The following is a 26,180-nucleotide window of genomic DNA, read 5'->3' as shown; positions in this document are numbered from 1 at the left end:
CAAGCTGCATTTCTCTGGCCCACACCCAGTAAGCAACCTTTTCTATGCAGACGCAAATAGAGCGTTAGGTAATTTCCTGTGCTCTCTTTATCTTGGCTGAAGCTGTCGGATTGTTGTCATGTTTCTCCCAGTTTGGGAGTTGATATGTACCCTCACCATTCCTCTGGGCATATTACAGGAAGGCCAGTTCAGAAGAGATCGATTTGGTCTCTCCTGCCTCAGATGCACCGGAGCCAGATTAATGGACTCTTTGGATGGTTTTCTAGTTTCCATGTATTTAAATTACACCATCAGACTCTTTGGCTGCAAGTTCTAGCATTATTTATCATTTCTGGTGGCACCATTTGGTCTTTGCCTTCAATATAATATCCAATGGGTTGTAATGTATTTTACTTACTATATTCTATTTTGAATTACAGTATGCAACTCTTAAAGCAAACAGCTGTATGAAAGATGTTAGTGCATAATCAGTAGATTCAGTTTTACCCTTTGAATTTATAAAGATGCAGTAATCTGTACCAATATTATTAGATCTAATTTGGACTTTCTCCTTCTGCTAGTAATATACATCAGTCATTTAAAATGTTGGCAAAATGAGGCAAATTTGTAGTTTTTTGTTTCAGTGTATAATTATGTCCATGTGAGGAATTTGTTTTGCCTATATCAGTCCAAGATGTTTACATAAAACCTTCAAAATAAATCCTGAATCACAGAAAATACACACAGGTTTCAAAGAATATCTACAAGTGAAAGTCAATATTTACATAACTTACATAAAAAAGACAAACTTCTTTTTCCATAACACTTTTACTAAGTTTGTACAACACATAGTGTGTTTCAGTAAAGGCTGTTTCTATTCATTTCTTGAAATGTTGCTTGTAAAGCTTATTTCAACAGAATTAAACAGATTTTACAATTCCCTGTCCTCTATGGTGCTCATCTCTTTCCCTTTCAAACATTTAGTCTCCTTTTAGACAGTAGTTTACCTTAGGAGTTGTAGAGAGTAAAAATGCTTGAAGAATGACTTTCATTTTGACTAAGATGCTTTTTTAAAATGTCATAGAGAGAGAATTTTCTATTCTTTTTTTTCATGCCGACATCCAGTATTGACATGTTTGAAGAAAGATCCAGAATTTGATGCAGCATAGGTTAATTTTTAAGTGTTTTCTTTTTTTCACAGTAAGGCAATCATTTATGAGTATTTTAGAACAAACAACCTGAACAGTATGATTTTACTATAAGATAAGAGGAAAATCCTACTCCTCCCTGTATTTCCTGACATATTATCACTCTTAAGTTCGTCTGTGATCTGCTTTTTTAGTGTTTGTCTCTTTAAGAAGTCATTTCAGTTCAAGAGTCATACTTGAGATGGTATTGGGGTTTGTGATTGTTTGTCTCGCAGCCTTTGACTTGTCAGACTGGCTCTCTTCATGCTGTTTCCTCCCTCTGCTGATTCATCGCTGGGGATGACAGTGAATATGCACTTGCCTAAGCAGCTCCAAGTGCACCCAACACACTTCCTTTATTCCTCTCCTGTGATTTAAAAGGCTTTAGCTGCCTACAAACTCCTATTCAGCTACTAAAGCTGTGACAAGGATCTCACACTAAAGCGGGATGAAGTCATGAAAGCAAACATCACCCTGTGAGTGGAGGGGTGGTGGGTAATGGGATGTTTTTGTCCTTAGGGTGTGGGTTACTTTTCAGTGGGAGGAGAGGCTCCAGTCATTGAGTACAACAGCTGAAATGAACCACGAGTTTAATATCAGGACAGTGGTTGAACACGCCTCAGCAAAGCTGACAAGAAGCCTCTCTGTTCGCTGTTCCCATAGAAACAGGGATTGTGTCTCTGTGGTCTTAAAAAAACTGTGAAGCCCCTTCAGCAGTCTGTAAAGCAGGCAGCTGAGCCGGAGTTCTGAAGTGGAACATGGTCCCTTCACAAGCAGTCAGCAGGGGGGGAAACTCCTCTGTGATGCTGATGCATCATGTATGTATAATGATCAGAGGGAGAACGTCGTTACATGAGGAGACAAGTGAAGCACAATGATGATGTATAAAGGCATTAATACAGTTTAAACTTATTCACATATTCTTATATTACAAACACAAACTCCAAAGTATCAAGTATTTTGTTTCTGTATATCTTGCAGGATCATCATCTTTGTAAAAAAAAAAGCCCCAAATCAATCAGATTGGATGAAGAGTGTCTTAAACTTTTAAGTCTTGTCATAGATATTCTGTTGAATGGAAAAACAGTGCGTTGCTTCGTCCATGTTTTTTTTGTTGTTTTTTTTTTTACTCTGAACAGCTTTTCCTTTCTCTCCTGAAAGGAAAGCCGTTCCATTCTCTCCGTGTTGCTCCTGAGGTATAACGTGTTTAGGTTGATCCTTACTGTCATTTTCCCATCAGGAAAAGGGTTATCACTACAGTTCTCTAGCCAAACTCTGATGCCTGACAGGATTTTTTTTCTGACTTTGTTTACTAATTAAGTGACTTATTAGAGCAATTAGCTGGTCAGAATTTTCCTTAGGGTTAAAAATAATAATAAAAGATATAATTTTCCTCCAACTTCTCAATTATGCTTCTTTAGGTTGGATTGTCACTTAAATTCCCAATAAAATACATAAAAGTTTTGTTGGTGATGTAAATTCTGAAAAGGTTAAAGGTGTATAAATACTTTTGCAAGGTCCGGCCTCTTTTATTTATTTTTTTTATCATTTACTACTACTTCTGTGTTAATGATTAATTCATCCACAGTGCAATGATTTATTCTCCAGCAAAATGACAACAATGCTAAAGGTTTTTCATATTTGCTTTTCACTGAAGCCTTAGCTTGTATTCCCAGGTGCTGGTACCATTATCACAGCCACTCACTGTGATAAAATAACAACAAACAAGTTAGACAGACATATTTAAACATAAAACAAATATGCATGAGTAAGAAAGAACACAAATCTTCTTTAGCTGATATCTTCTATGTATCGTCCGTGTCTGACGGCAGAGATGCTTAAAATATGATGGCGTGTTTTGGACCACGTGTAACTGGCTTTGCGCTGCTGGCTCATGGTGGTCACACTGCATCACACAAACAGTAAACCTGTTACTGGCAGGAGGTCAAAGCAGTGGTGAGTAAGCAGTTTATAGAAACTGGTTTGATAGAGATAAGCAGATGAGCTGTTTTGATGGATTTCATGTAGAAGGACACAGAGGCAGAGGAAACAAAGTCACAGCAGCCTCAGGGATTGCAATGGAGGAGAGGCGGGGGTCAGACTGTAGGGTTCATCTGTTGTCTGCCTTCTCTTTTTGACCACAGTCATGCTGATAAGATGCAGAGTCGCATGGGTGAATGCAAATTAAATTAACTCTGTGCCAGCTCACTCAGATTTGACCGTATGGATTGCCTTGAATGCCCTCGCATCCAGGGGGGAAAGCAATTTTTGAAACATGTGGCAGACAGACTGTGTTACACAACCCGAGGGAGCGGGCTGCATCCACAGAGCTGTCACATCAAGGGAAATGTGCAGCTTCAACGAAGGCGGCCTCTGCCTGGAGGGAGAGAGGCTTCTCGGCCTGATGTTGTGGGTGTGTGCTAAGAACCGCGTAAGGGAGGGGAAAGTGACATACACCCCAAACCCTCCTCTCTTAGCTTGTCCCGATTCCCCTTTTTCTAATTGCTCCTGAAAAATGACATCTCTGTTAGGGAGACAAGTGGACAGCAGAAGAAACTTAGTACAGTGCAAAACCATCCTGTAGAAATCCCAAATGGAGAATATGCCATGTTTTTTTTATTATGCTGCTTTATTTTGTTTAATCATAAGCAGCCCTTTAAATGGTAGCAGTGGGGGCGGGGGGGAAAGAAGGAGTGGAGGGGAAGTGAGAGGAAGGGGGAAATCCAGACTTTATGTAACAGGAGATTCCGCCTGCCTGCCTTCAACAAGCGGCCCCGCTTGTAAAATTTCCATATCAATGCAGTTTTGTGTTCAATCAGGTCTATTTGTGTTTGAATGTGCATGTCTGTTCCATTCCCTTCATCTATTGAAGCCTTGTTTTCTCTTCCCGTTCCTCAGGTCCTCCGGACTCATGTGATGGTGCGTGTCGGAGGGGGCTGGGACACGTTGGAGCACTATTTGGACAAGCATGATCCGTGTCGCTGTGCTGCATTCGGTGAGGTCACTTCCTGCTCTCCTTTTGTCCCTTACAAAACAGTTTTATTGTTTATGTGTTGCATAATTAATAAAACTCATGAGGTTTTATGCCTAACTGTAAATGTCAGAGATGTTGGATAAACGTTTTCATTGCATTAATCCCTCCGTTTCAGTTTTACTCACTCAGACACCTGAGGTCGTTTAGACAGTCTGCGTCACAATGAACCTTATCTACAATTACATCCTGATTAAAAAACATGTAGGTTTGGGAAATGCTACAAAACTGCCATTTAAAATATGCAGTCACTCCACTGCCCACACTAACCCATAATGCACATGTGCAACGTGAGTCATGCCAACCCTATCATTCACCAACTTTTTTTACCACAAAGCACACAAGCTTTTAAAGCAGCCTTTAGAAGTCTTAAAAGTAAAATAATAAAGTTATTTATAGGTTTCACGAACACTATACTAGTTTACTAGTTGCAACTAGTAAACTAGTTGCACACTATACTAGTTTACTAGTTACTGACAAACGGTAGAACTCTGAAATACTTTAGATGTTCGAGAATATACAGAGAATAACCTGAATAAAATATGTTGGAAAAGCCTGTAAATAACTGAATCTTTTATTACAGAAACTGAAACTTCTGACTTTATTTTGAATACATGTATTTAGTGAAGGGGGAAAAAATCCATTATAATAAAAACTGACAAATTTATTGATGCCAAAATAGTTTTTATTTCTTACAATTCCTTTGAAATAAATGTAACTAAATCCTTTTTACTTTGAAACTTTATATATATTTTTAAAGTTGCTCGAGTCCCTACACATGTCTGATTTGTAATCCTTAACGTTTTGTGACCCTGGGGGATAAATATGGCCTGTTTTTCTTTGCCTCTGGTCCATTAGATTGGGCGAGGACCCATATTTATCTTACCACCACGCGAAGTAAAAAGGATGGTATAAGAGATAAAAACTGTAGTTTTCAGAGAACCTCTGATAGCTGCGGCCTCCTGCGGTCACAAAGTCTCTATAGCAACCAGAAGTCTACATACACTAAATAAATAGCCACATTTTGTCACGTTGCCTGAAGTTAAACTGGACCAAACTTCTCTTGTTTTAGGTTAGTTATAGTTACCAAAGTTATTCCTATTAGCTAAATGATCCAGTAATGACAAAGAGGTGAATGACAAGAGATAAATGCATCATTGGAGAATTTAGCAAATAGAAATAATTTTGGTAATTCTATCTGACCTAAAGCAAGACAAGTTTGGTCTGTTTTCACTTCAAACTGAGAAAAAGAAATTGTGTATTTTTATTCGATGCATGCAAAATGTATATACAGTAGAAGTTGGTTATTGTTGGTTGAAACATTTTAGTTTGTTCTGGTGTAAATTAAAGAATGATAAATATGTGGACAATTACCTCATGTCCACTGTATGGTGGAAGATCTGCAATGCGGTGGGTCTGTTTGTCATCTTTCTGTTAGACTGCAAAGGGTGATAAACTGCAAAAGTACATTATGCAAAACAAAAACTTTAAACCAAATTTGGTGGAGTCTGCAAAACTATTTCTTTAAAAATGATTATCAACAAAATCCTTTTCAATCAATAATGCAAACTCAATCTTCCTTCATAGCCATCTCAGTCCTCAGACATAAAATCACTAGAAAAGCTGTGGATTGAGCTGGAGAGAAGAGAGCGTAACCCAGCACTGTTGTTGATGCAGCGAAACAATACCCAAAGTCACTCCTAAAAGACCAGTTTCCTGCGTGTTTTGAATGTTTCTCTAATGCATCACACCTAAATCAAATGTATGTTTATTTTTTTTACAGCTGGCTAAAGCAGATCTTGACATTTTACAAAGAAACTAGTTCAGCAATTTGAATCAGTAAAGAATAATAATGAAAGAGCTCCAATCTTGTAAAATGTGATCAGCACTCCAAAAGCTCCAGAAAGGCTGGAAATGTTTTATAACGCTACAGGATGCACATAATAAAACAACTCATCAACTAATTAGGATAACTGTAAACAAGTGAGAAAAGAAAAATAACAGGGATGGGTTTGCCACTCTGTGAGAATTTGCACTGGAATACAGTGAAATATGTCACTTGCCAATGAAAAGGACCTACATTTATAAGATCCAAGTAATTTTAGAAAAATCTAGAAGTGAAACTGAGAATGCAGAAAAGGCCTAAAAAATGCAGGTTCATTTGTTTCCAACAGCTTATATACATTATTGTGTGGTTATAACATTTTAACCAGGACTGTGACATTTTGTTCTTTTTAACTTCTTACTTGTCATAATTATAAAATGTTACTTGAGGCAACAAGTTGCAAAGTATGTACATAACAATGCTGGGTGAGGCTTACCATCTTAAGCCAAAATGCTGCTAAAGAGTCAAAGGATCAGTATCTTTATAGCTGACACAGACTGTTATGCCTTTAACCACAAGAAGCAACAGAAAGATCGCTTGTCCTGCTATCTTGTTAAACTTGTCAAACTGCTTTTACTGACTAGTTTATCAGCAGCTCATCTGTGTCAAACAGCAACTTCATTTCATCAACTGTTTCTCAAGTCTCAATGTGATGTGGTATAGTTCCCGACCACAGACTTAATCGTTGGTCACTGTTGGCTAAAAGTTTAATGTGTCTTCCCACTCAGCTCACCGCTACCACCAGGCTAAAGCAAGTGGTCAAAGCCAGGGAGCCCAGAGCAAGTCCTCTAGTGCCCACTCCTCCCGCTCCACCAGCCCAGGTCCACACTGGAGGAATGAGGGCATTTCAACTTACAAACCCAACGACAGGCGCTCCTTGGAGCCTCTCTCTGCTCCAAGTGTATCCTCTTCCTCCTCCTCTTCCTCCACACGACCTGGTCGATCCCAAAATTCATCTGTCCGTACGGAGGTGGACGCTGCTGGAGCTCGAACTCTGCTCCCTAAGCCACAAAGAGATCGCTCAGAGCCGCGCCACTTTAATCCTCTCAGGTGAGTGTCTTCACCTCTGTGCAGGTGTGCAGATAAGTCCAATACAGAGTCTTACCGGTGTCCCCACTGAGCATGCTCAGCTTCTGCTGCCCAGTCTGTGGTGTACACAGATGGACACACAGAGAGTGAGACTTACACACAGTGAATAAACATGCCAGGAAACCACAGATTAGACCAGAGCAGATTTATCTAATCTCAGGTGACATTGTGTTGATAACTCTGCCTCTGCATCACCCTGTAGCTCCCTCTTGTGGATAGAAGGTAGACAACATTTTGTAAAAGCAACTTCACTTTTTTTCTCCCCTCCATTGTCATTAATATAATTATCATAGGGACAACATGATGGGATGGTGAATTTTTCTTTCTTTCTTGGTAGACAGAAACCACATTCTCTGATGTGCTGCACTTCCCTCTTAGCAAAATACTGATCATAAAGTTCCGATTATTATACATAGTTCAATAGATTGTAAAGACAATAAGATAAAGAAAATTGGATTGGTCTTTCCCAGGTAACCGGAATTGAACTGTCATGGATTCGGATAGTTTGCAGATAACCACAAGCCTGTGTGTGTGGCTCATCTGTCTTCTTTTAGATAGTTTAGGCTTCAATCACTGCAACAAGAGATCCAATTAACTCTCCATAGATGAGGGAAATCCTGTTTTGACAATACTTGACAGATTCAGATTCGAATGCATTCAAATTTGATTTTGGTAATAAAAAAAGCTGTGAAATTGAGTTGTTAATGCAAAGTGTTAAAAAGTTAAAAAGAAAATCTGAGTCATTGACTTTACAGAAGTCCCAAATATGTGGGGACAGAGAAGGACTGATTGCACTTTGTAACTTTGCTGCATTTTCAAATACATTTGCAAACAATTGATTATGATATCTCAGTTACAGCTGTTTAAGAATTTTATTCGTCAACACAGAGTATCAGTATGGTAGTTTGATCAAATCAATGCCAGTGCTAGCACATACTTTGTTTTGATACCACTTGTTGATAAATCTTCTCACATTTATTTTTCAATTATTGAATGTATAAAACTATAAGACAATACAGCCTCCTTTTCACTGGAAATGTCATCAAAAAAGGTGACAAACACTTAGATCGATAGGGAAATCTCTGTTGTTTGATCACTGCTCTCTGTTTCAAGCCCTGCACATAAAAACAGTGTCCAATTTTTATAAACTGGCTGCAAAAGTGGCTCCCTAGGTACAGTATCAGGGAGAAACTTTGAGTTGAGTTTAGTCAGCATTAGATGGTACAGTGCAACTGCACAGTTGCAATTTTCAATCAAGCAAATAACACCACCTCTGTTCAAGCAGGTCTGTGTGTGTCTATTTTAGTTTCTCCTCCAAAGAATGTGAGTAATAAGCTGATAAACCCTACGGTCCTCTAGGTATGTGACAATTAAGTGGTTTCTGTTTGTAGAAAGGCCAGTGGTATGCGTTAGGCTCGAAAATCTGTGAGACTTCTAATCCTGTCCCCAGATGCTCTCATCTTCCTTGTAATCCCCCCTCACTGCTGCTGCTCTGTGTTGCAAGACACACATGAGTCTGGCATCAGATAAACTGAGTGCAGTGCAGCTCCACGCATGCCACATCATAAAGTGAAGGGGAAATAAAAACATATTAGTGTTCTAAGAGCTGTGAAAGAAGTTTCATGTTTTTCCCACTTATATTGAAGTACAGTGCCTTACAAAAGTCTTCACAACCCTTGAACTTGAAAATTTGTCATGAGAAAAACACAAATTTCAATGTAAGAGCTTTAGATTTTTATGACTGAACAACACAAACTTTACAATGAATTTCAAGTGGAAAGAATTTGAAACATGATTACTTTTACACATAAAAATCTCAAAAGTTTGGTTCAATCTCATTCACTCTGACCTAAATATTACACAGTGCAACCAGACAAAAGAACAGACCTTTCCGCCTAGCTAGGATTAAGCTCTGGAGAAGTTTGAAGCAGGGTTAAGTAATAAACAATATCCCAAGATTTGAACATGTTTGAACAGCACTGTTTAATTATGGCACTTTACAATCTATTTTACTCTCAGTAAAATACATTGTACAATAAACCTACAAAAACGTTATTGGTTGTAGAGTATCACAATGGGAAGTTGCAAGTGAGGCACTGTAAGTAAAGCCTGAATGTTAAGATAGAAATGTAATGGACTTTAGGTGTTACTTTATTTTCAATCACTGTCTGCTTTACATGCAGGAATAAAGAAACGTTGACAAGACGTCTCTCTGGAGATAGTGACTCTTCCACAGCCTCCTCTAAAGGAGGAGGGGGAGGCGGGCGGCAGTCACTCGGTGGGCCTTCACGGCGCTCTGGTGAACAAGTGGTACTACTTGTCAACCGCAAGGAAGGAAAGCATATGATTGAGAGAGCAGGAGCAGGCAATCAAACCCCATCCACATGTTTCTCGACTCCCCGTGCACGCAGCCAGTCGCGGGAACGTTCTTCGCTTCCGCCAACACTAAAACCCAACCCACCAACAGGATCTTCTGATGGTACACGGACGTCTCGGACAGACAGAGGGCGCTCTGTTGGAAATGACGGTCCGAGGAGGCTCCATGTTCCTCGTTCTCACAGCCAGAGTAAGTTAACAAGCAGCACTTTGTCAAGTGATGGCAGCCCTGCACACTGTTCCTCTCCTCGGGCTTCCCAGCGCCCACCTTCAGAAAGACATGCAGATCTGCCTAAACAGGTAGCCCCATCCTCTCCTAGAGGGGGTGTTGCTTTCAGTAAGAAGCAGTCATTCTCATGCAACAACTCGCCAGTTAAAGGAGTCCAAAGCAACAACAGCAGCCCTGTCAAAAAGGCTGTCACTACTCCTAGACCCCAAGTTCCCCGTTCACCATCCACAGGAAAAGGCAAGCTACTACCCCCTGTCACCTCTGGAGGGCGACGTCCACCACACTCATCTCCTCGTAACTCTAACAACTGTGCTACCCGCTCCCCTCGACTCTCACAGGCTCCTCGATCAGCTGTCCGAGGCCAGCCTAAAAACATTTCTCACATGGAGAACCAGGAGGCTGGAGAGGACGGGTCTGGGTTAGGCTACCAAATGCTGCCACCATTTGACCCTCAGAAAGAACAGGACCTCTATCGCAGCTTCGAGGCTGAGTTTCTGGCCAATTCCCAGCAGGTCAAGGGGAATTTTACTGGTAAGGCTGTAGGAAGAGCAACACTACAGGTAGCACATGCACTCACTGAGTCTGCTCTGTCTGATTCTGCTTCTTCTTCCTCTAACTCCTCCACTTCTTCCCTAAATGTGGGTGCAAAGATTGGAAGTCTGCCTTACCTCAAGCAATCCAAGAGGACTAACCTCCAACACTTCCCACCAGAGGACCCTTTAAATATACTTTATGGACAAAATCTTGGCGAACTTGATGGTTTGGGTCACACAGAGCGTGAGCACTGGGGGGAATGGAAAGGGGGTCTCAAGAAACTCCCCGCAATTTCTAGCTTAGTAGAGAAAAGGGAAGCTCCAGCTTCTTTGCCTGGCCTTAGAGATACTAAGTCCGATGAGCTAATGAATCATATTCCCTCCCAACCTGCTATAGATAGCAGGAATATGAATGGAGAACATGGGTGTTCTCCTACAGGTGGACTCTCAGGTCAAAAATGTCCACTTGACTTGAGCTCAGTGACAGAAGGAGATGTTCCCCTAGAAAATCACCTGCCTAATCTACCATATGATCTTGAAAATGGTGGCAACAGTGATAACCTCCTGCCTCCAGAGGGTCGTCTATCACCTGTACCCCTTGCACCATCTGAGGACTGCTCTTTCCAGGATTCCTCAAGTGAAAACTCCTCAATGTCCTTTAGCTTGAGTGAATCCCGCTCCGGGTCTCCTCCAACATCCTTAAAAATAACCAATGGGGAAAATGGACAACGCAATGAAGTCTCGATCTCCGAGCATAAACCGGGTGTAAAGTTAAGGCCTTGTACTGACGATAGGCTGCAGAACACCCCCTCACGAATCCCCACCCCTGTCAGACACAAAAATGTTCACACTAACAAAACTCTGTCCCCCTGCAATACGCCGCCACTGTCACGTAAGACCTCCCATCCTGCTTTATGCAAGAACTTGCACCAGAACTTCACAGACATTATTCTTCCTCAGTCTCACTCTCCAGCCGTAGGCAACAAAGACTGCTCCTACCCTGCACAAGGAAGCCTAGACACTGAAGCTATAGCACAAAACTGATTGCTGCAGCAGGCTCTTTGACTACTGTGTAACTGAAAAAAGACTTACATTTGGGCTAAAAACTGTTGTCACTGCATGTTAAACAACTTTTCATTAAGATTTTTTTTAAAGATGCACCGATAAAAGAATCGTGGCTGATGTCTGATCTCTGAATTTTAGAAAGCCTTGACCTGCCAATACTAATTTTTGTTTATTATAAGAAGTTAGTATCTCAAGAACTCTAAAAATTAATGTTAAAAATGCAGCAGTTGTTGTAAAACAGGGTTTTATTAATGTAAAACACACATTTTAACACTGTCTTTAGTATCATTAGTAATATTGGTAGTGTAGACTATAAATGCTAACATTAACTTGAGTGTTTCCTAAAGGCAGGCATCATTTCTAGAACCGGCATTTTCCATGGCAGACTTAGGTTAAGAACTCAAACGTGTGAAAATGAGCAGCTTTACTATTGGATGTTTAGCTTTCTTAGTACCTACTGAAGTGAGCTCTGAGTATTTATTTATTTTTGCCAATATGCCAAAAGATCCTCAAGCCAGGCATAGATTGACATCCTGATGCAGAAGATTCACTTCTATAATTTATTCTTTTTGCACAAAATGACCCAAACTTCAAAATTTCAAAATGAACGTCATGACTAGCACCTGCCGAGGTCTAGTTTTGTAAATTATGAACACATTTTAAGTTTGAGTCCTTTATTGTCAGTATCTTTAGCTCTAGTCCTATGGCTTAACTCAACTTATTTAGTGCCTACAGTTCGATAACCTTTTTGAGTTCATCTTGGCTGGGCAAGCTGTAAATCATCTGATTTCGGTCACTAACATATTTCTTGGCGTATCTCCGTTGTTTTCCTGTTGGGGTCCATTTTGCTTTTTTTGCACTCAAGCCAAATTCTTTATTACCAAAGGAATGGTCTTTATTTTTATCATGATATTGTTTGCATGGGGCTGTTTTTGCCAATAATAGTGTTTTTTTTCTCCTAGCTGCACACATTCTCACAGTTGACATCCAGAGATAGAAGAACATATGTGCTGCCATGTGCCGCACCACAGGGCATGGTTATGTGCCATGTATTTGAAGCATCAGCTTTATAAAACTGCACTAACACTAAATCTATGGTCAAATGGACCTTTTTCTGTTGCAGTTGGTCATCATCTCTCAGTTTACTTTAGTAGTCAGAATACTGGTACTAAAACTGTAGGATTCTACACATTACTGATGTTAATAGAAGGTTTAGTATATAAATACATACATTTTATTCATTGTGTAACATGCATACTCAACAACATAGATTCAGCTGACCTTGTGATGCATAAATTATCAACTAATCTCTGTACAGCAGTCAGTCATTATAGCCAAGGTTAATAATATTTATTTAATTCTCAATTTGTGTCTAATTTGGTTATTTTAATGCAGAATATGGTTTTAATTTATACTTTTAAATGGCCGAATTATGAAAAATATAAAGAGATTTGTGTTAATTGCGTCATTGTCACTGAAACGGAAAGTTGAGAGCTCCTTCTTTGACCAAACAGCACTCTGGTGTTCAGCGTTTAATATGTATGAGCAGCAGGAATCGCACGCTGACGAGAATGAATGTGTAAATACATGCTGGGTGGGTGTTTTTGTAAATACAAGGCATGGAATATACAGTTTTAATGTACATACTTTGCTGTAATAAGGCCCATCATGCCTTAGCTATGCAATTCATATATGGTGTTGGAAAATGCCTTGACAACTCCCTTTGCCTTAAATGTTTAGTCATGAATTTATTTTTGAATGTTTTTGTAGCTTGAATTTGGTAACACTACATTACCATAATTTACTGTTTATTGTGAAATAAATCGAAAGTATTTAATGTGAATGTTTAAAATTTTTTTTTGAAGAACATTGGCTACTTTAATTGTACATTAAATTTGATGTAAAGTTACACTCCTTGAGAAATCCTAATGTATTCCATCCTGATTAAACAAACTGATGGGGACATCTAGTGGCTAAAAGAGATATTTGTTGTATTATTTTCCTGCATATGCTTATATTGTCATGATCTGATTAGAACCAGTAACAATGGAATGACCCAATGGACACAAATGGATAAAGCAAGGCGCTAACTTGAGTGTCTGCAAAAGGCTTGAATAATTGATGTGTAACTGGATATGGAGGTTTTCTTTTGTTTTCAAGCTGCTGTTGCATCAGTAGAGAGCACACCAGACTCCAGAAGCAACTACAGCACTGTTTTATGTAATCAAGAGGCGCACATTTTGTAAAATTAATTTGAAAGTATAAAAGTCTTTACTGAGACTTCAAAACGTCTTATATTGAGGGTTTTAGTGTGGATAATGTGGAATATATGCATGTTTTGCAGCACGCTGTAAGTGAATGGCCTAAAAAGAAAGTGTAGAGATTGTGTGTATGTATGTACATATGATATGGTAATATGTACAGAGTTGGAGTAAAGAAAGAAAGGATGTTGATCTAATTTATTTATTTATGGTGTCAGCTCTGACTGAGCTCAGATGACCTCTGTGTCCAGTAGACTGAAGGTGAACGGGGTTTGGAGAACCCAGCAATGTGAGGAGATCTGTTGAAATATTGCCACCTACAAAATGGAACAACCCTTTTAAAAATAAATATTTGGCTTAGTTTTTTAACTTTTAAAGATGCACATAGCCTTTAATAATTTAGTCTGCATCAGTCTTGTTGGAGCCATAGGTTTTACATGTATAAACTTATTGATACCTATGTTTGTTGAATTTAAAATTTGTTTTGATGCATTTAAATATAATTTTTACTGGTAGTCTAAACCTACCAGCTACATAAGCTGTGACATCAAGAAAGCATGGGAAAATTTTTGACATTCATAAGATTTATTATTATAATTTTAAAAAAGCCTGCTTTTTGTGCACACCATTTTGAAATATTATGAGACTCAGACTCTCACTTGTCTTTAATCTAAATCGGTGAAATCTGAATGTTTGTGATGTGATGCCATTTTACCAACAAAAAAAAAGAAGAAAGATGTACAGATTGCTGGATCTTGTGTACTATGTAAGTATACAAAAGTGATACTGAAAAAAGTTTTTTTTTCTAATTCTTAAAATGCTTTCAAGTTGTTCTTGTAATAAACACTTTTCTTCTGAGATTGTTTTGCCTGTATTGTCTCATTTTATTTAAAATAATTATACATATTTATTTAGATATTACCATCCTACGTAAACTCCACAAGTGTTCATTTTATATTTTTTTGACATTTATATTTTATATAGTTAGCTATATTCTATTTTTTATTATTTATTTTAGTGTCCTAGTGTCAATGGGACTGACAAGCCAGTGACTAACATTTATCAAAGATTGATTGCTAAACATGTCAATATCTATCTTATTTTTTTGCTTTTAATTCAGTTTTTTGTCATTTTGTGTCACACCTCTTCATTGGCTTACATGTAAACTTAGAGACATTAGGTTCTCAATGAATTTCAGCTTTTTATATGACTGTAACTACTTTTACAGTATAATTTGAAACAAATTGAACAGTTCGCTTTGACAAACAACTCTGTGAAAGATTAATCTAGCACGCTTCCATTTAGTTCATTATCAATAATTAATACGGCTTATAAATAAATTAAACGATTATTTGTGCAACATATGAAAAAGTTCGTTCTGGCTTTTTCTGGAACAAATCTGCCACTGACACTGTAAGAGAATATTACAGTGTCAGTGAAAGGCATCTGCAAAATGCCTTTCACGCTCAGAGTATACAATGCATAAGCTACCCAAAACACCAAAAATGTATATATTTTGGATATATTTGTACAAATTAAGTAATTTATGTCTTAGACTTTTGTTTCAAATTGTGCGTGTATTTTTTTTAACGTTATAACCATTACTAATCCTAAGAAACGTAAATGACCGTGTATGTTTGCAGTTTTTTCTCTTCTCACTCCATTGTGCTGCACATTTTTATCTTTTAATCTGAGTAGTAAATTTTTCTAATTTACTATACACTATTGTTTTTCTTATGTTGTAACTTGCCCTTTCTGCATTACCGCTTATTGTTACATTTTTTCAACCTGAATATGCATGCCCTTTACCTTTGACATGCTGCTGGTACAACTTAATAGCCCCCATTTTGAGACGGTAAAGGGCTATTCTATTCTATTCTATTCTATTCTATTCTATTCTATTCTATTCTGTTCTATTCTATTTTATTTTATTTTATTCTCTCAACAGTTCCGCTTCCCAGCACTGTAAACGACAGAGTAATGCCAAATGAATAAAGGCTGACGTTGTTTGACAGTTGGTATTTTGTGTAAAGACGGAAGTAAAACAAGTGGGAGGAGACGAAGGCCATCACAGCTCCTACTACGCCTGAAACGGTAAGGTGTTTGTGGAGATTTTCTCTCTTAAACGGTTGTGTGGGGAGCTTCACTATAACTCCAGAAGGTACGCTAATTCGTGGGGTGAGGTTTGTATTAGGCTGACAGATTAAGAGCTTAACTTTCCCGGGGAAGGCTTCCTTAAGCTGGGACTTAGAAGGTCATGTCTGAGCTGCTAGCCGACACTGACAGCAGGCGCTCCGCTAGCCGTTAGCATCAGTTTCATTCATCTACCCGAACTACCGCAAACATGCAGGAATGGGCTAGTCAGTTATGCGTGAGTAACTGGGCGAGAAGAATCTGTGATTTCTTACTCGTATGGCTGTATTTAGTTAACTTTATGTTGACATAAACTAAATACTTGGTGTTTGTTTCTGTATGCACTCGGGCTCACCGTGCTAACGTCACCTTAGCTTAATGCTAGTAAGTTAGCGAACATCTTTACTTCTATGTGGCTAAGTTACATTTGTTAAAGTTAGCCTGCATTGTACATTATCGTTACTAATTTATGATTCAGCATAAGCTTAAGGCGTCAATTTGGAGCAGTATATATAGTAATCATCTTTTAAACAGCAGTGTAAACAGCTAGCTACTAAGTCAGTTTAGTTAACGAGCGGTGCAATAAGAAGCTAGCAACCTGTCGGATGTTGACAGCTACCTGCGAGACAAAACTGAGGGTTTTACCTTGTTTCTGCCGTGAGTTGACGATAGTAAAGTTTGTAGACACAAAACCGATTCTTTTTATGTTGTGTTAAAACGTGTATGTACTCAATTTTAGGGACATGCAGTTGTGTTTGTCAAAAAAACAACTAGTATTATAGCTTCAAGTATGTACAAATAAGACTTTAATAAATATATTGGACGCTGCTTGAGTTTTCATGATTTTGTGCTGCCACGACGACATAAATGAAAGCGATCAGTGAGGAAAATGTTGGTTAATCATAATCGGTATTGTCATTGTGTTAGTCAGCAGTCCGTCTACTTTATTCCTTCTGTACTTCATTTGATCTAAATTCTTGTGTTTTGTCTGCTGTGGTTTTTATTTGAGTTTAATCATTTGCTTTGCTTAAGTGAATATCCATGACAAAAAAAATAGAAATTTGTGTAACTTTGTCCTAATAGTTTTGGATGCTTGGACGCTTTACTTACAAAAAAAATTAGATTGAATTCTTTATTGTAATATGAAGCGTTTTCCAGTATTTTTTGTTGATGGCAGCTTGATGAAGTGGAAATGCTCATTCTCCATCCTGAACTCACTCAGTGTTGGCTGAAGAAACTACTGGTGGCTCTGTTTGTGCTGATTTCGACATTTTCTCTCTAAAGAAGATAATCAGAATCTGGTTTCTCAGCAATTTTTTTTGGTTTCTTTCCCAATCTGCCACTATCTATTCAGGAAAAGAGGGGAAATCCTTTTATTTTCCTTTGCTTGCACTTCTAGTATTTCCTGCTGCTCTACTAAAGGATTTTGTTGGGTGAAAACCCTGCAGTTATTCTGTTTCATCCTCTTGCTTTTTGCAGGAGAACAGACAGTTTGGATCCAAGATGACAGACTCCAAGTACTTCACTACTACCAAGAAAGGTCTGATAACTTACTTTATGTTAATAAATAGCTTCCTATATTTAATTGCTATATGTATTTATATTGAGAAATGGCTCCTGGACCGGCTCCTTTAGACAAATTATTATAGTCAAAAGACGTTAACTTTGCTGCTTTCGGAAAGAAAGAATGTATATATTTTTATCAGCATGCAAATATATCATGATATATTGTGTTCTGCCTCTACATAAGTAAAGAAAATAAAATGATTTATGTGTTAGGTTTAATAAAATATCCTGGTAAAGTTGCAGATTGCAAACAACGTCACACCCCTCACCTCATCTTCTCAACCTAATGTCTGAATCTTTAGAGTTACTAGAAATGTAACGGTGTGGATCTTTTTTCTAGAAGGGGTTTACATTAACCAGGAAACTCTAATTACCTAGGATTAAATTTAAGGCCATAATTGCCCTTTATTGACATGTTTATAGATTAACTTGCTGTGTGTAAAGAAACGCATGATTGTAAACAGACTTTATCCTAACAAAATATTCCCAGGATGACTTCAAACCTCTTGCAGATTTAGTTTCTACTGACAAAATGCAAAGTATAATCAGTGTAAAAGATGACATGCACATTCTCACAGTAAATGACTTTCCACTCTCTCTTATTGTTGTGTGTGTGTGGTGCAAATAATATATGTCTACCTGTCCTGCTGTGTAAAAGCCAGGAATTATGAAGCTCTTAAATTTCCTATGTTATGAAAGATTGTTGCTCAGGCGCCAGTGGCTCAGGAGTTTGTCCCAGCGCTCCATCTGTCTCAGTCTTTCTGTGGGCAAAACACTTCACCTGCCTTACCTGCTGGTGGTGGTCAGAGGGCCTGGTGGCGCCGATTGAATGGCAGCCATGTAAAACCAGTAACGCATCACTTGGTTACAGATAACAAGAATAAAAGGTAGTGTTCAACTATTGGAAATATTACATTCGAATTAGGCCAGTTCAGAAGAGCCTAGGAACCTTTGAGGGATAAGTAACCAGAAAAAAACAAACTCAGAATAGTATTTTAAATATGTTGAATTAATTTGAACACTTGTATTCAAGAGATAAAGAAAATAACATGTGCGAACTTTGTTTACCAAAGTAAAATAAAAGTGGTTAATAAAAACTTTAATAATCTGTTTTTTCGAGTTGTATGTAAAAACCCTTTCAACAATCTTCAATTTCCTGAGGGAGTCTTCCCAAGGGATCAATAAAGTACAAGTCTAAGTCTAAGTGAATGAGTGCAGCTTGTCCTACCACACTGTGGCCATCAGAATAGACTCAGTTCAACTCGCCTTCCATTAATGGACCAGTTTCACATCTTGGTCCAGTTGTGAAACTGGATCAAGCCTTTGGATCCAGATTCACATTTCAGCTCTCTGGTTCTCCAGATCTTGGCCATACCAAAAAACCCTGACCTGACCAGTTCAGCACACTCAGGATAGACAGGAAAACTATCGCCAGCCCTCTGCTCAGCTGTTGCACCCACCCACACTCAACACTTTTATACTGCTTTAATCCATTGATTTCAGGTTTTAACTTTTAGATTTTAAATACACATTTTAATCATACACTAAAAGGGAATGTATTTATTATTTTCACACTTCCATCAGTTTTTATGACAGATTTTCTAATGTTTTATCGGGCTGCTCCCATGGTAGCTGTGGTTAAAATGTAGCTTATCACCATCAGCATGTGAATGACTGATTGTAACGTAAAGCACATCAGAGTCCTCAGACTTGATAACGTTCTATACGAGTACAGGACACTTACAGTTTTCATATTTTTTAACACTCTGCAAGCACTTTGAGCATGTTGTTCATCAGCACAGCACTTCTTTGTATATTTCTAATATTTTTCGATGACAAATAAACCACATCGAACACAGAGACTCACAATAAATCCTACTTTCAGAATTGTTTTGTGTTGATTCAAATTTATGATAAACTAATAAGGATGTCAGTAAAAAAGGAACATCACTGCTTAGAATTTCCCCTTTTAGATCCTTTAAAAGAACCATCATAGCATTAACAGAAAATATTTAAAATAAAAACTCATGATCCTCTTTTTTTAATTTAAAACAATAACAGACCTAATTGTCATGCTGCTCTGCAAAGAACTGATATTAGCTGGTTAATTAAACTACAGCAGGTTGTGAAAATCCAGCGGAAGTCTGTTTCTGTGTACACTTTACACACACCCACGCAAAGGCTTCTGTGTATGCTCAGTACGGTACACCTGTGGACGCTCTCGTCTGTCGATAAAACCATAATCACACGTTGCTGTAATTTAACTGAAATTGAAGGCATTTTATTTGCATAAAATAAAATGTCCCATTTTAAAATAAAATATCTGACTGCATGCTGATAGCCAGCATGCAGTCAGATAATTAGTAGTCATTGCACTCATAGCTTCTTCCCTGCTGTAGTTTTAAAACAGCGTTGATGGGTAAAGTGTTCTTTCGATTTTCATATTGTGAGTCTGTGCCTTTCACAATTAAAAATATTTCTCCCACCAAAAAAATCACAAATAAGGTTTTTTGTAAGCAACAGTGAAGTAGTCTTTTTTTCAGCCAGTCGACATACAGTAAGTGGCACCAAATCTGCTAATTATGGGTATAGAAAAGTCCATCTACTCCTGACACTTTTTGCAGCATCTCATTTAAAATGTGGCTTTCAAACATCACCACTTCAATACGAGTGATAAGTAGCTCTCCTTCAGTTTCCACTCCATGACGGTCGGTGCTTTATATGATCAAAAATATTTCAAAACAGCTGACTTTGTCCGTTTTGTGAATGAGGGAAATGTGTAGAAGCGTACTTTCAGCCAACTGACTGTAGCAAGCAGCTGTGATAGACAGTCTTTTGACAACTGTTTCAAACATTTTCCACAACATGATACCGTTGACTGGCTGGTTCTGCTCACTTTTAATTTATCATAGCATGCTAACATGGAAACATGTTGGCCTTTGTCTTTTGTTTGTTTAGGGGAGATTTTTGAACTCAAGGCGGAGCTGAACAGTGACAAAAAAGAGAAGAAGAAGGAGGCTGTCAAAAAGGTCATTGCATCAATGACAGTGGGGAAGGATGTCAGGTGAGCAGCTAGCAATAACGTCGAAAATGAACAAAGTGTATGATGGTATTGGTCTTCTAACAGATGATTTCTCCTGCAGTGCTCTGTTTCCAGATGTGGTGAACTGCATGCAGACCGACAACCTGGAACTGAAAAAGCTGGTCTACCTCTATCTTATGAACTATGCCAAAAGTCAACCAGACATGGCTATCATGGCTGTTAACACCTTTGTGAAGGTGAAGCTCAGCCTGTCATTACTGTTTGTGATGGTGTTTGTACGCTATCAGTCCAAGCTAAATAATTCCAACTTGCAGTTTGAGTGTGTGTGTTTTTTAAAGTACTATTTGCACGGAATCAGGAAATCAAAAGGGAGAGGTATAATTTTACAAGTTTTTCTCTTAGTAACAGCATTGTACTGGTTTTTATAGTAGCAAATTGCTTTAGTGCAGCACATAATTACTGTGTGGGTAGTATTGTCTGTAATTTAAACCTGTTTATACACATTTTATGGGAAAAACTCATCACTGTTTCTTGAAGTTCTTTGTCCCCTTGGGTATTTTTTTTCATCCATCTGATGGCAGCTTAGCTCCAAAGATCAGTTTCTGTGTTGTCATCCACAGCTTTTCATTAAGTATTTTACTTTTTCATCCTGTTTTCTAATTTAAGAAGACTGCACCCCTTAGTTTGTTTGACTATTCTCATTTAAACACAAATTAAAAAGGAATTTGATTTTATGTCTGATTAAAAGGCTAAAGGAATGCATATTTTCTGGAAACTTCTCACATTTGTCAATCACCCACCCAGGACTGTGAAGACCCCAACCCTCTCATCCGAGCCCTCGCCGTTCGCACCATGGGCTGTATTCGTGTGGACAAGATCACCGAGTACCTCTGTGAGCCTCTGAGAAAATGTCTGAAGGACGAAGACCCCTACGTGAGGAAGACGGCTGCGGTGTGTGTTGCAAAGCTGCACGATATCAATGCCCAGTTAGTGGAGGACCAAGGCTTCTTGGACACTCTCAAGGATCTAATTTCAGACTCCAACCCCATGGTGCGGCTCTTTGTGATGGCATGACTGAAATTCGTGCAAGTCTTGCAGATGTTGCAGCCCTTGACCTTTGTCTTTCTCTTTAGGTCGTTGCAAATGCCGTGGCAGCGCTGTCTGAAATTGCAGAATCACATCCCAACAGCAATCTCCTGGACCTGAACCCTCAGACCATAAACAAGTTGCTGACAGCTCTTAATGAATGCACAGAGTGGGGGCAGATATTTATTCTTGACTGTCTAGCTAATTACACACCTCGGGATGATCGAGAGTCCCAAAGGTAAGATTATTATTTTTGTAGCGACTCACACCAACGTATTTCCTCTTCCTGCACGTCTCTAAATGACTCTGAGCAGCTCTATATAATTTCTTTGTTTCCCTCCTATTATCGTTATTATCTGCCAGCATCTGTGAGCGCGTCACCCCGAGGCTCTCTCATGCCAACTCGGCGGTGGTGTTGTCAGCAGTTAAAGTTTTAATGAAGTTCATGGAAATGCTCCCTAAAGACCTGGACTATTATGGCACTCTGCTGAAGAAGCTTGCCCCTCCTCTGGTAACGCTGCTCTCTGCTGAGCCTGAGCTGCAGTATGTTGCTCTCAGAAACATCAACCTCATTGTGCAGAGAAGGTATGTCGACAGAAAAGCTATTTTATGCTCTCAATTTTGAATAGACAAAGCTTAATAATGGTGCTTTTTTTTTGGTGGTAAAATTTTGTTCAATGTGTACTTTTAGACCGGAAATCCTGAAACATGAAATGAAGGTTTTCTTTGTCAAGTACAACGACCCAATCTATGTCAAACTGGAGAAGCTGGACATAATGATTCGTCTTGCATCTCAGGCCAACATTGCCCAGGTAACCGTCAACCTATCCAAGATATATATATTCATCTTGATGAATGAAAATTTGAAAGTTGATTTTTGTCAGTAATTCAGTTTGAAAAGTGAAACTTGTACATATGAAGAATGGCTACACAGTTTGATTTATTTCAAACAGTTTATTTTAAATAAATTTTCACTTCATCTTGTGAAAATCCAAAATAGAAAAAAAAACAAGAACTAAAAAGGAAGATTTTATGCAGAAATCATGTTATGTCCTGTGAAGGCAAGGAGGAGACTTGAAAGTCATTCAGCAGACAATCACTGACACTTGTCCCCAAGTAGGGTTAACTACAATAGATCATTACTAAGAAGCTGGCTGTTCTCTGAGTGCTGTGTCCGACGTGAAAACTGGGGATGTAGGAAAAATGCTCAAGCAACAGAAATACCTTCAGCCTCGAGAAGCTTGTGAGGCAAAGCTGATTCAAGAGTTTAGTGGAGATTCACAAGGTTTAGACTGCAGCCGGACTCAAAACCTGGTGCTCTTACACTTCTGAACAAGAGGCAATGTCAGATGTCAAAGTCATTTTACCTCGGTTAAGGAGAAAAAGATTTATCAGCACAGTGAAAAATTACTTGAGATATAGTTGCTTTTCAGTAGGCTAACATTTTTGAATAAAAATCATTTTCATTGGTCTTCTGTAATCAAATTTTCTGAGAAAATGAATTTTTCAAAATCATAGAATGAACAGAAATAATCTGAGTTGTAGCTTTTCAACTGGATTGCTGAAATAAATTAGCTTTATAATAATACTTAGGTTTATTGAGGTCTTAATCTAAGGATGCAAATGAAAAGTAAAGATGCAGTTTGTGTGGTCCTGTTTTTTACTTTAGGTGCTGGCTGAGCTAAAGGAGTATGCAACTGAGGTGGATGTGGACTTTGTGCGTAAAGCGGTCAGGGCCATTGGCCGCTGTGCCATCAAAGTGGAGGTTAGTGGACATCACAGAGGACTGTTGCCCGGTTTTGTTTGTCAAATACTCTTCAGCAATCTTTCATATTGTTGCACTTAAAGCAAAATTCACATTCAAATGAATGCAAATGATAACTGACCACTTGTAAGGCACAGCTTTATACACAAGGTGGCCCTATTACTGAAAACACTATGATTTTAGTTCATTGTGCTTTTTATTTCAGACATGTAAAAATGTTCTCATCTGCATAATGTTTTCCTCATTCCAGGAAAACACAAATACTCAAATCATAGTTTTATAAATGAGCTCTGTTTATATTGTCTAAATATTTTAAAGCTGTTATTTTTAACGTCTCTTGGGCTTTTTTCCCCTTCATTTTCTCACTATTAGCAATCAGCAGAGCGCTGCGTCAGCACACTGCTGGATCTCATACAGACCAAGGTCAATTATGTGGTGCAGGAGGCCATAGTTGTCATCAAGGACATCTTCCGCAAATACCCCAACAAGTACGTTTTGTCCAACACACCAGTGTTAACATTTACCTTTTCTCCAGAAATTTCTAAAAAACATGTAATTTCACCATTTTATGTAGTTTTTAGTAAATGATTCCCACAAAGCTGCTGATTTGTGTAAAAATGTGGAGGATATTTACTGGTAAACATGACAACAGTGCTTGTAGTTATTTCAATAAAGTACTCTTTATAGCACAGGTGTCAAAGTCCAAAGATGTGCCTCTGTTGCACCACACCTGAATAGAATAATTAGGTCATTAGCAAGGCTCTGGAGAACTTATTGACACAAGGAGGAGGTAATTAAGCCATTTCAGTCCAGTGTTTTGTACTTGTCGCACATCTAAAAACTGCAGGACACAAGCCCTTGAGGACTGGAGTTTGACACCCCTGCTTTAGAGAGTACTATTGATGGTTTAAACTATTGAATGTTATATTTTCTGCATTCCTCATTAACAACTTCCACACTGAAGAGTGTTGTGCTTCACATGAGGCTTTAGCATTTAGGGGAAATGACAGATTGGAGCTAGTGGTATTTGTCAGGTTCAAGCTAAAAATCACTCCAATTCAGAATCTGTTTTTCTCTTTTTTCCATTCTTAAAAATAAAATACAAAATTTAATATTAATGGTTATTTTTCATGTGATTAAAGGGAAAAATATTTGTATATATATGTTATTTTATAAATGTTTGCCTGATAAGCGTTAGAGATTTTAAGGAAGGATTTAGGGGCCTCCTTAGATTTTCTTTGACAACTTGCTGTGATTCCACATGGTCAAAGGTCAGGCTAATTTGGCCGCAGTGTGACTTCTACTGTGGACGGGATTCATGTGGCAGACAGGAAGCTCGCCCACTCAGCAGTACACCATCACCCCGGAGTCGTGAGCCTTGAAGGGAGCAGCTTTACAAAGCCTACCAACTCGGCATGGTTCACGCTTTGAGCCAAATGAGTCACCAGCTAGTCAAAGTTTGCTCTTTCCCATTAATTAAACATTTGTGCCTCAGCATAGCTTGTAGTAAAACCATTATGCAAATGGGAGTATTAAATGCTGCAAATTTTATGCAGATCAGAAGAACCTGAAGCACTTCAGAGGGAATTATGGTTGCACATCTTGAATAAAAGGCTGAATTCGTTGCCTAAATGTGTGCAAAAATATATTTTCATTTGTCAGGCTTCTTAAAAAAATGCCACACTAAAGTGCTGTTTGATGTGAAATAGGTAATAAGTTGGGACCTTATTTCACTACTTTGATGTGCCCTAACGACTGTTTCCTGCCTTTTTGTTTTGACAAAACATTACCAGGTTGAGTTTAAATTGTATTGGAGACATTTGCAAATTGTTTAAATGCATTTTTCTTTTCTTTTTTTCATTGATTTATTAAGTTTTTTTAAAAGTAATGTTATTTGGTGTAACTCCTTGTAGGTATGAGAGTGTGATTGCCACTCTGTGCGAGAACCTTGATTCCTTGGATGAGCCGGAGGCGCGTGCTGCCATGATCTGGATTGTGGGAGAGTACGCTGAGCGCATTGACAACGCTGATGAGCTGCTCGAAAGCTTTTTGGAGGGTTTCCATGATGAAAGCACTCAGGTGTGTTTAGTAAGCTGCTGGGTTTGTTGTTATTTGAAAAATGAAAAGCAACTGATTGTGGTTCAGTCAATGATTTCTAATCAGTGCTGGCAGAGAAGAGTGTGTATTTTCTGCATGAAAATGATTAATGTAGCTTATTTGCTGCTGTAAATATTGCAACACGTAGGAGGCATTAGTACAGATGAGCTTAAGAGACCAGGTTTTAATTGGCAGTCGATCTTCACCAGGCAGCATTTAAATCAAAGGTAGACCCTCACTCTGGACACATTTAGTCAAAAAGCCTGTCTTTTCACGCTCTCGTGTGGTTCACTGTTGGGTACGACGATTGTGTGGTTTTTCAATTCTGAAATTATGAAAGCTGCAACTCATAGTCGGAGATGTAGAGCTGTAAAAGGTTGTACCGCCTGAATAAGTGAAGGATTGTCGTGTTATTGCCTATAAAAGTTTTTTTTTTTTTTTTTTTTTGCTGGCAGGATAGATTTTTATTTTTTTACCATGTTTCATAACATGGAGAAAAGATTCCCTTATTATATTGAATATATTTAAAACCACAAAAACAAATTTAAAGATTGAAGCTTTGTATATTTGGTCTGTATATCGAGGCTCAGAAAACAGTTGTTTCTTTAAATCCGCTGCGTTACAGATTTGGGGAATCCATTTTAAAATGTTTATATGCGCAGCTGTAACTCATGTTCACTGTGACCCTTTTAGGTGCAGCTGCAGCTCCTGACTGCAATAGTCAAGCTGTTCCTGAAGAAACCAACAGAGACCCAGGAGTTGGTGCAGCAGGTCCTCAGCCTGGCCACACAGGTGAGAATAAAACCATAATAAATTATTATCTTCAACATTTTTCCATTCTGTACTTTAGTTATT

At 38.4% G+C, this 26,180-nt stretch overlaps 2 protein-coding genes across 7 annotated transcripts in view; both read left to right on the top strand.

Moving 5' to 3' along the window:
• The window catches only part of gas2l1 (growth arrest specific 2 like 1), a 28,080-nt gene extending 13,585 nt beyond the window's left edge, over positions 1–14,495 (top strand). For both annotated transcript variants that reach the window (XM_023343775.1, XM_023343774.1), the window contains 3 exons: positions 4,065–4,161; positions 6,811–7,132; positions 9,355–14,495. In XM_023343775.1, coding sequence (XP_023199543.1) covers positions 4,065–4,161; positions 6,811–7,132; positions 9,355–11,353 — 2,418 coding nt within the window. In that variant the 3' untranslated portion in view covers positions 11,354–14,495. The remainder of the gene's footprint in view (positions 1–4,064; positions 4,162–6,810; positions 7,133–9,354) is intronic.
• A 1,141-nt stretch (positions 14,496–15,636) lies between these two features.
• Positions 15,637–26,180, top strand: part of ap1b1 (adaptor related protein complex 1 beta 1 subunit) — a 31,250-nt gene continuing 20,706 nt past the window's right edge. Inside the window, exons 1-12 of one of the 5 annotated variants that reach the window (XM_005794988.3) lie at positions 15,637–15,729; positions 17,248–17,308; positions 20,293–20,398; positions 20,478–20,613; positions 21,182–21,427; positions 21,511–21,701; positions 21,827–22,048; positions 22,155–22,275; positions 23,133–23,228; positions 23,601–23,716; positions 25,142–25,307; positions 26,019–26,117. In XM_005794988.3, coding sequence (XP_005795045.1) covers positions 17,272–17,308; positions 20,293–20,398; positions 20,478–20,613; positions 21,182–21,427; positions 21,511–21,701; positions 21,827–22,048; positions 22,155–22,275; positions 23,133–23,228; positions 23,601–23,716; positions 25,142–25,307; positions 26,019–26,117 — 1,536 coding nt within the window. In that variant the 5' untranslated portion in view covers positions 15,637–15,729; positions 17,248–17,271. The other 4 variants (XM_023343659.1, XM_023343660.1, XM_023343657.1 and 1 more) reach the window with 4 other exon arrangements.

This window comes from Xiphophorus maculatus, chromosome 12 (assembly GCF_002775205.1).
Source record: "Xiphophorus maculatus strain JP 163 A chromosome 12, X_maculatus-5.0-male, whole genome shotgun sequence".
In the NCBI taxonomy this organism is placed as follows: Eukaryota; Metazoa; Chordata; class Actinopteri; order Cyprinodontiformes; family Poeciliidae; genus Xiphophorus; species Xiphophorus maculatus.
Note: the sequence above shows the minus strand (reverse complement) of the source record. Positions and strands in the feature narration are given on the sequence as shown.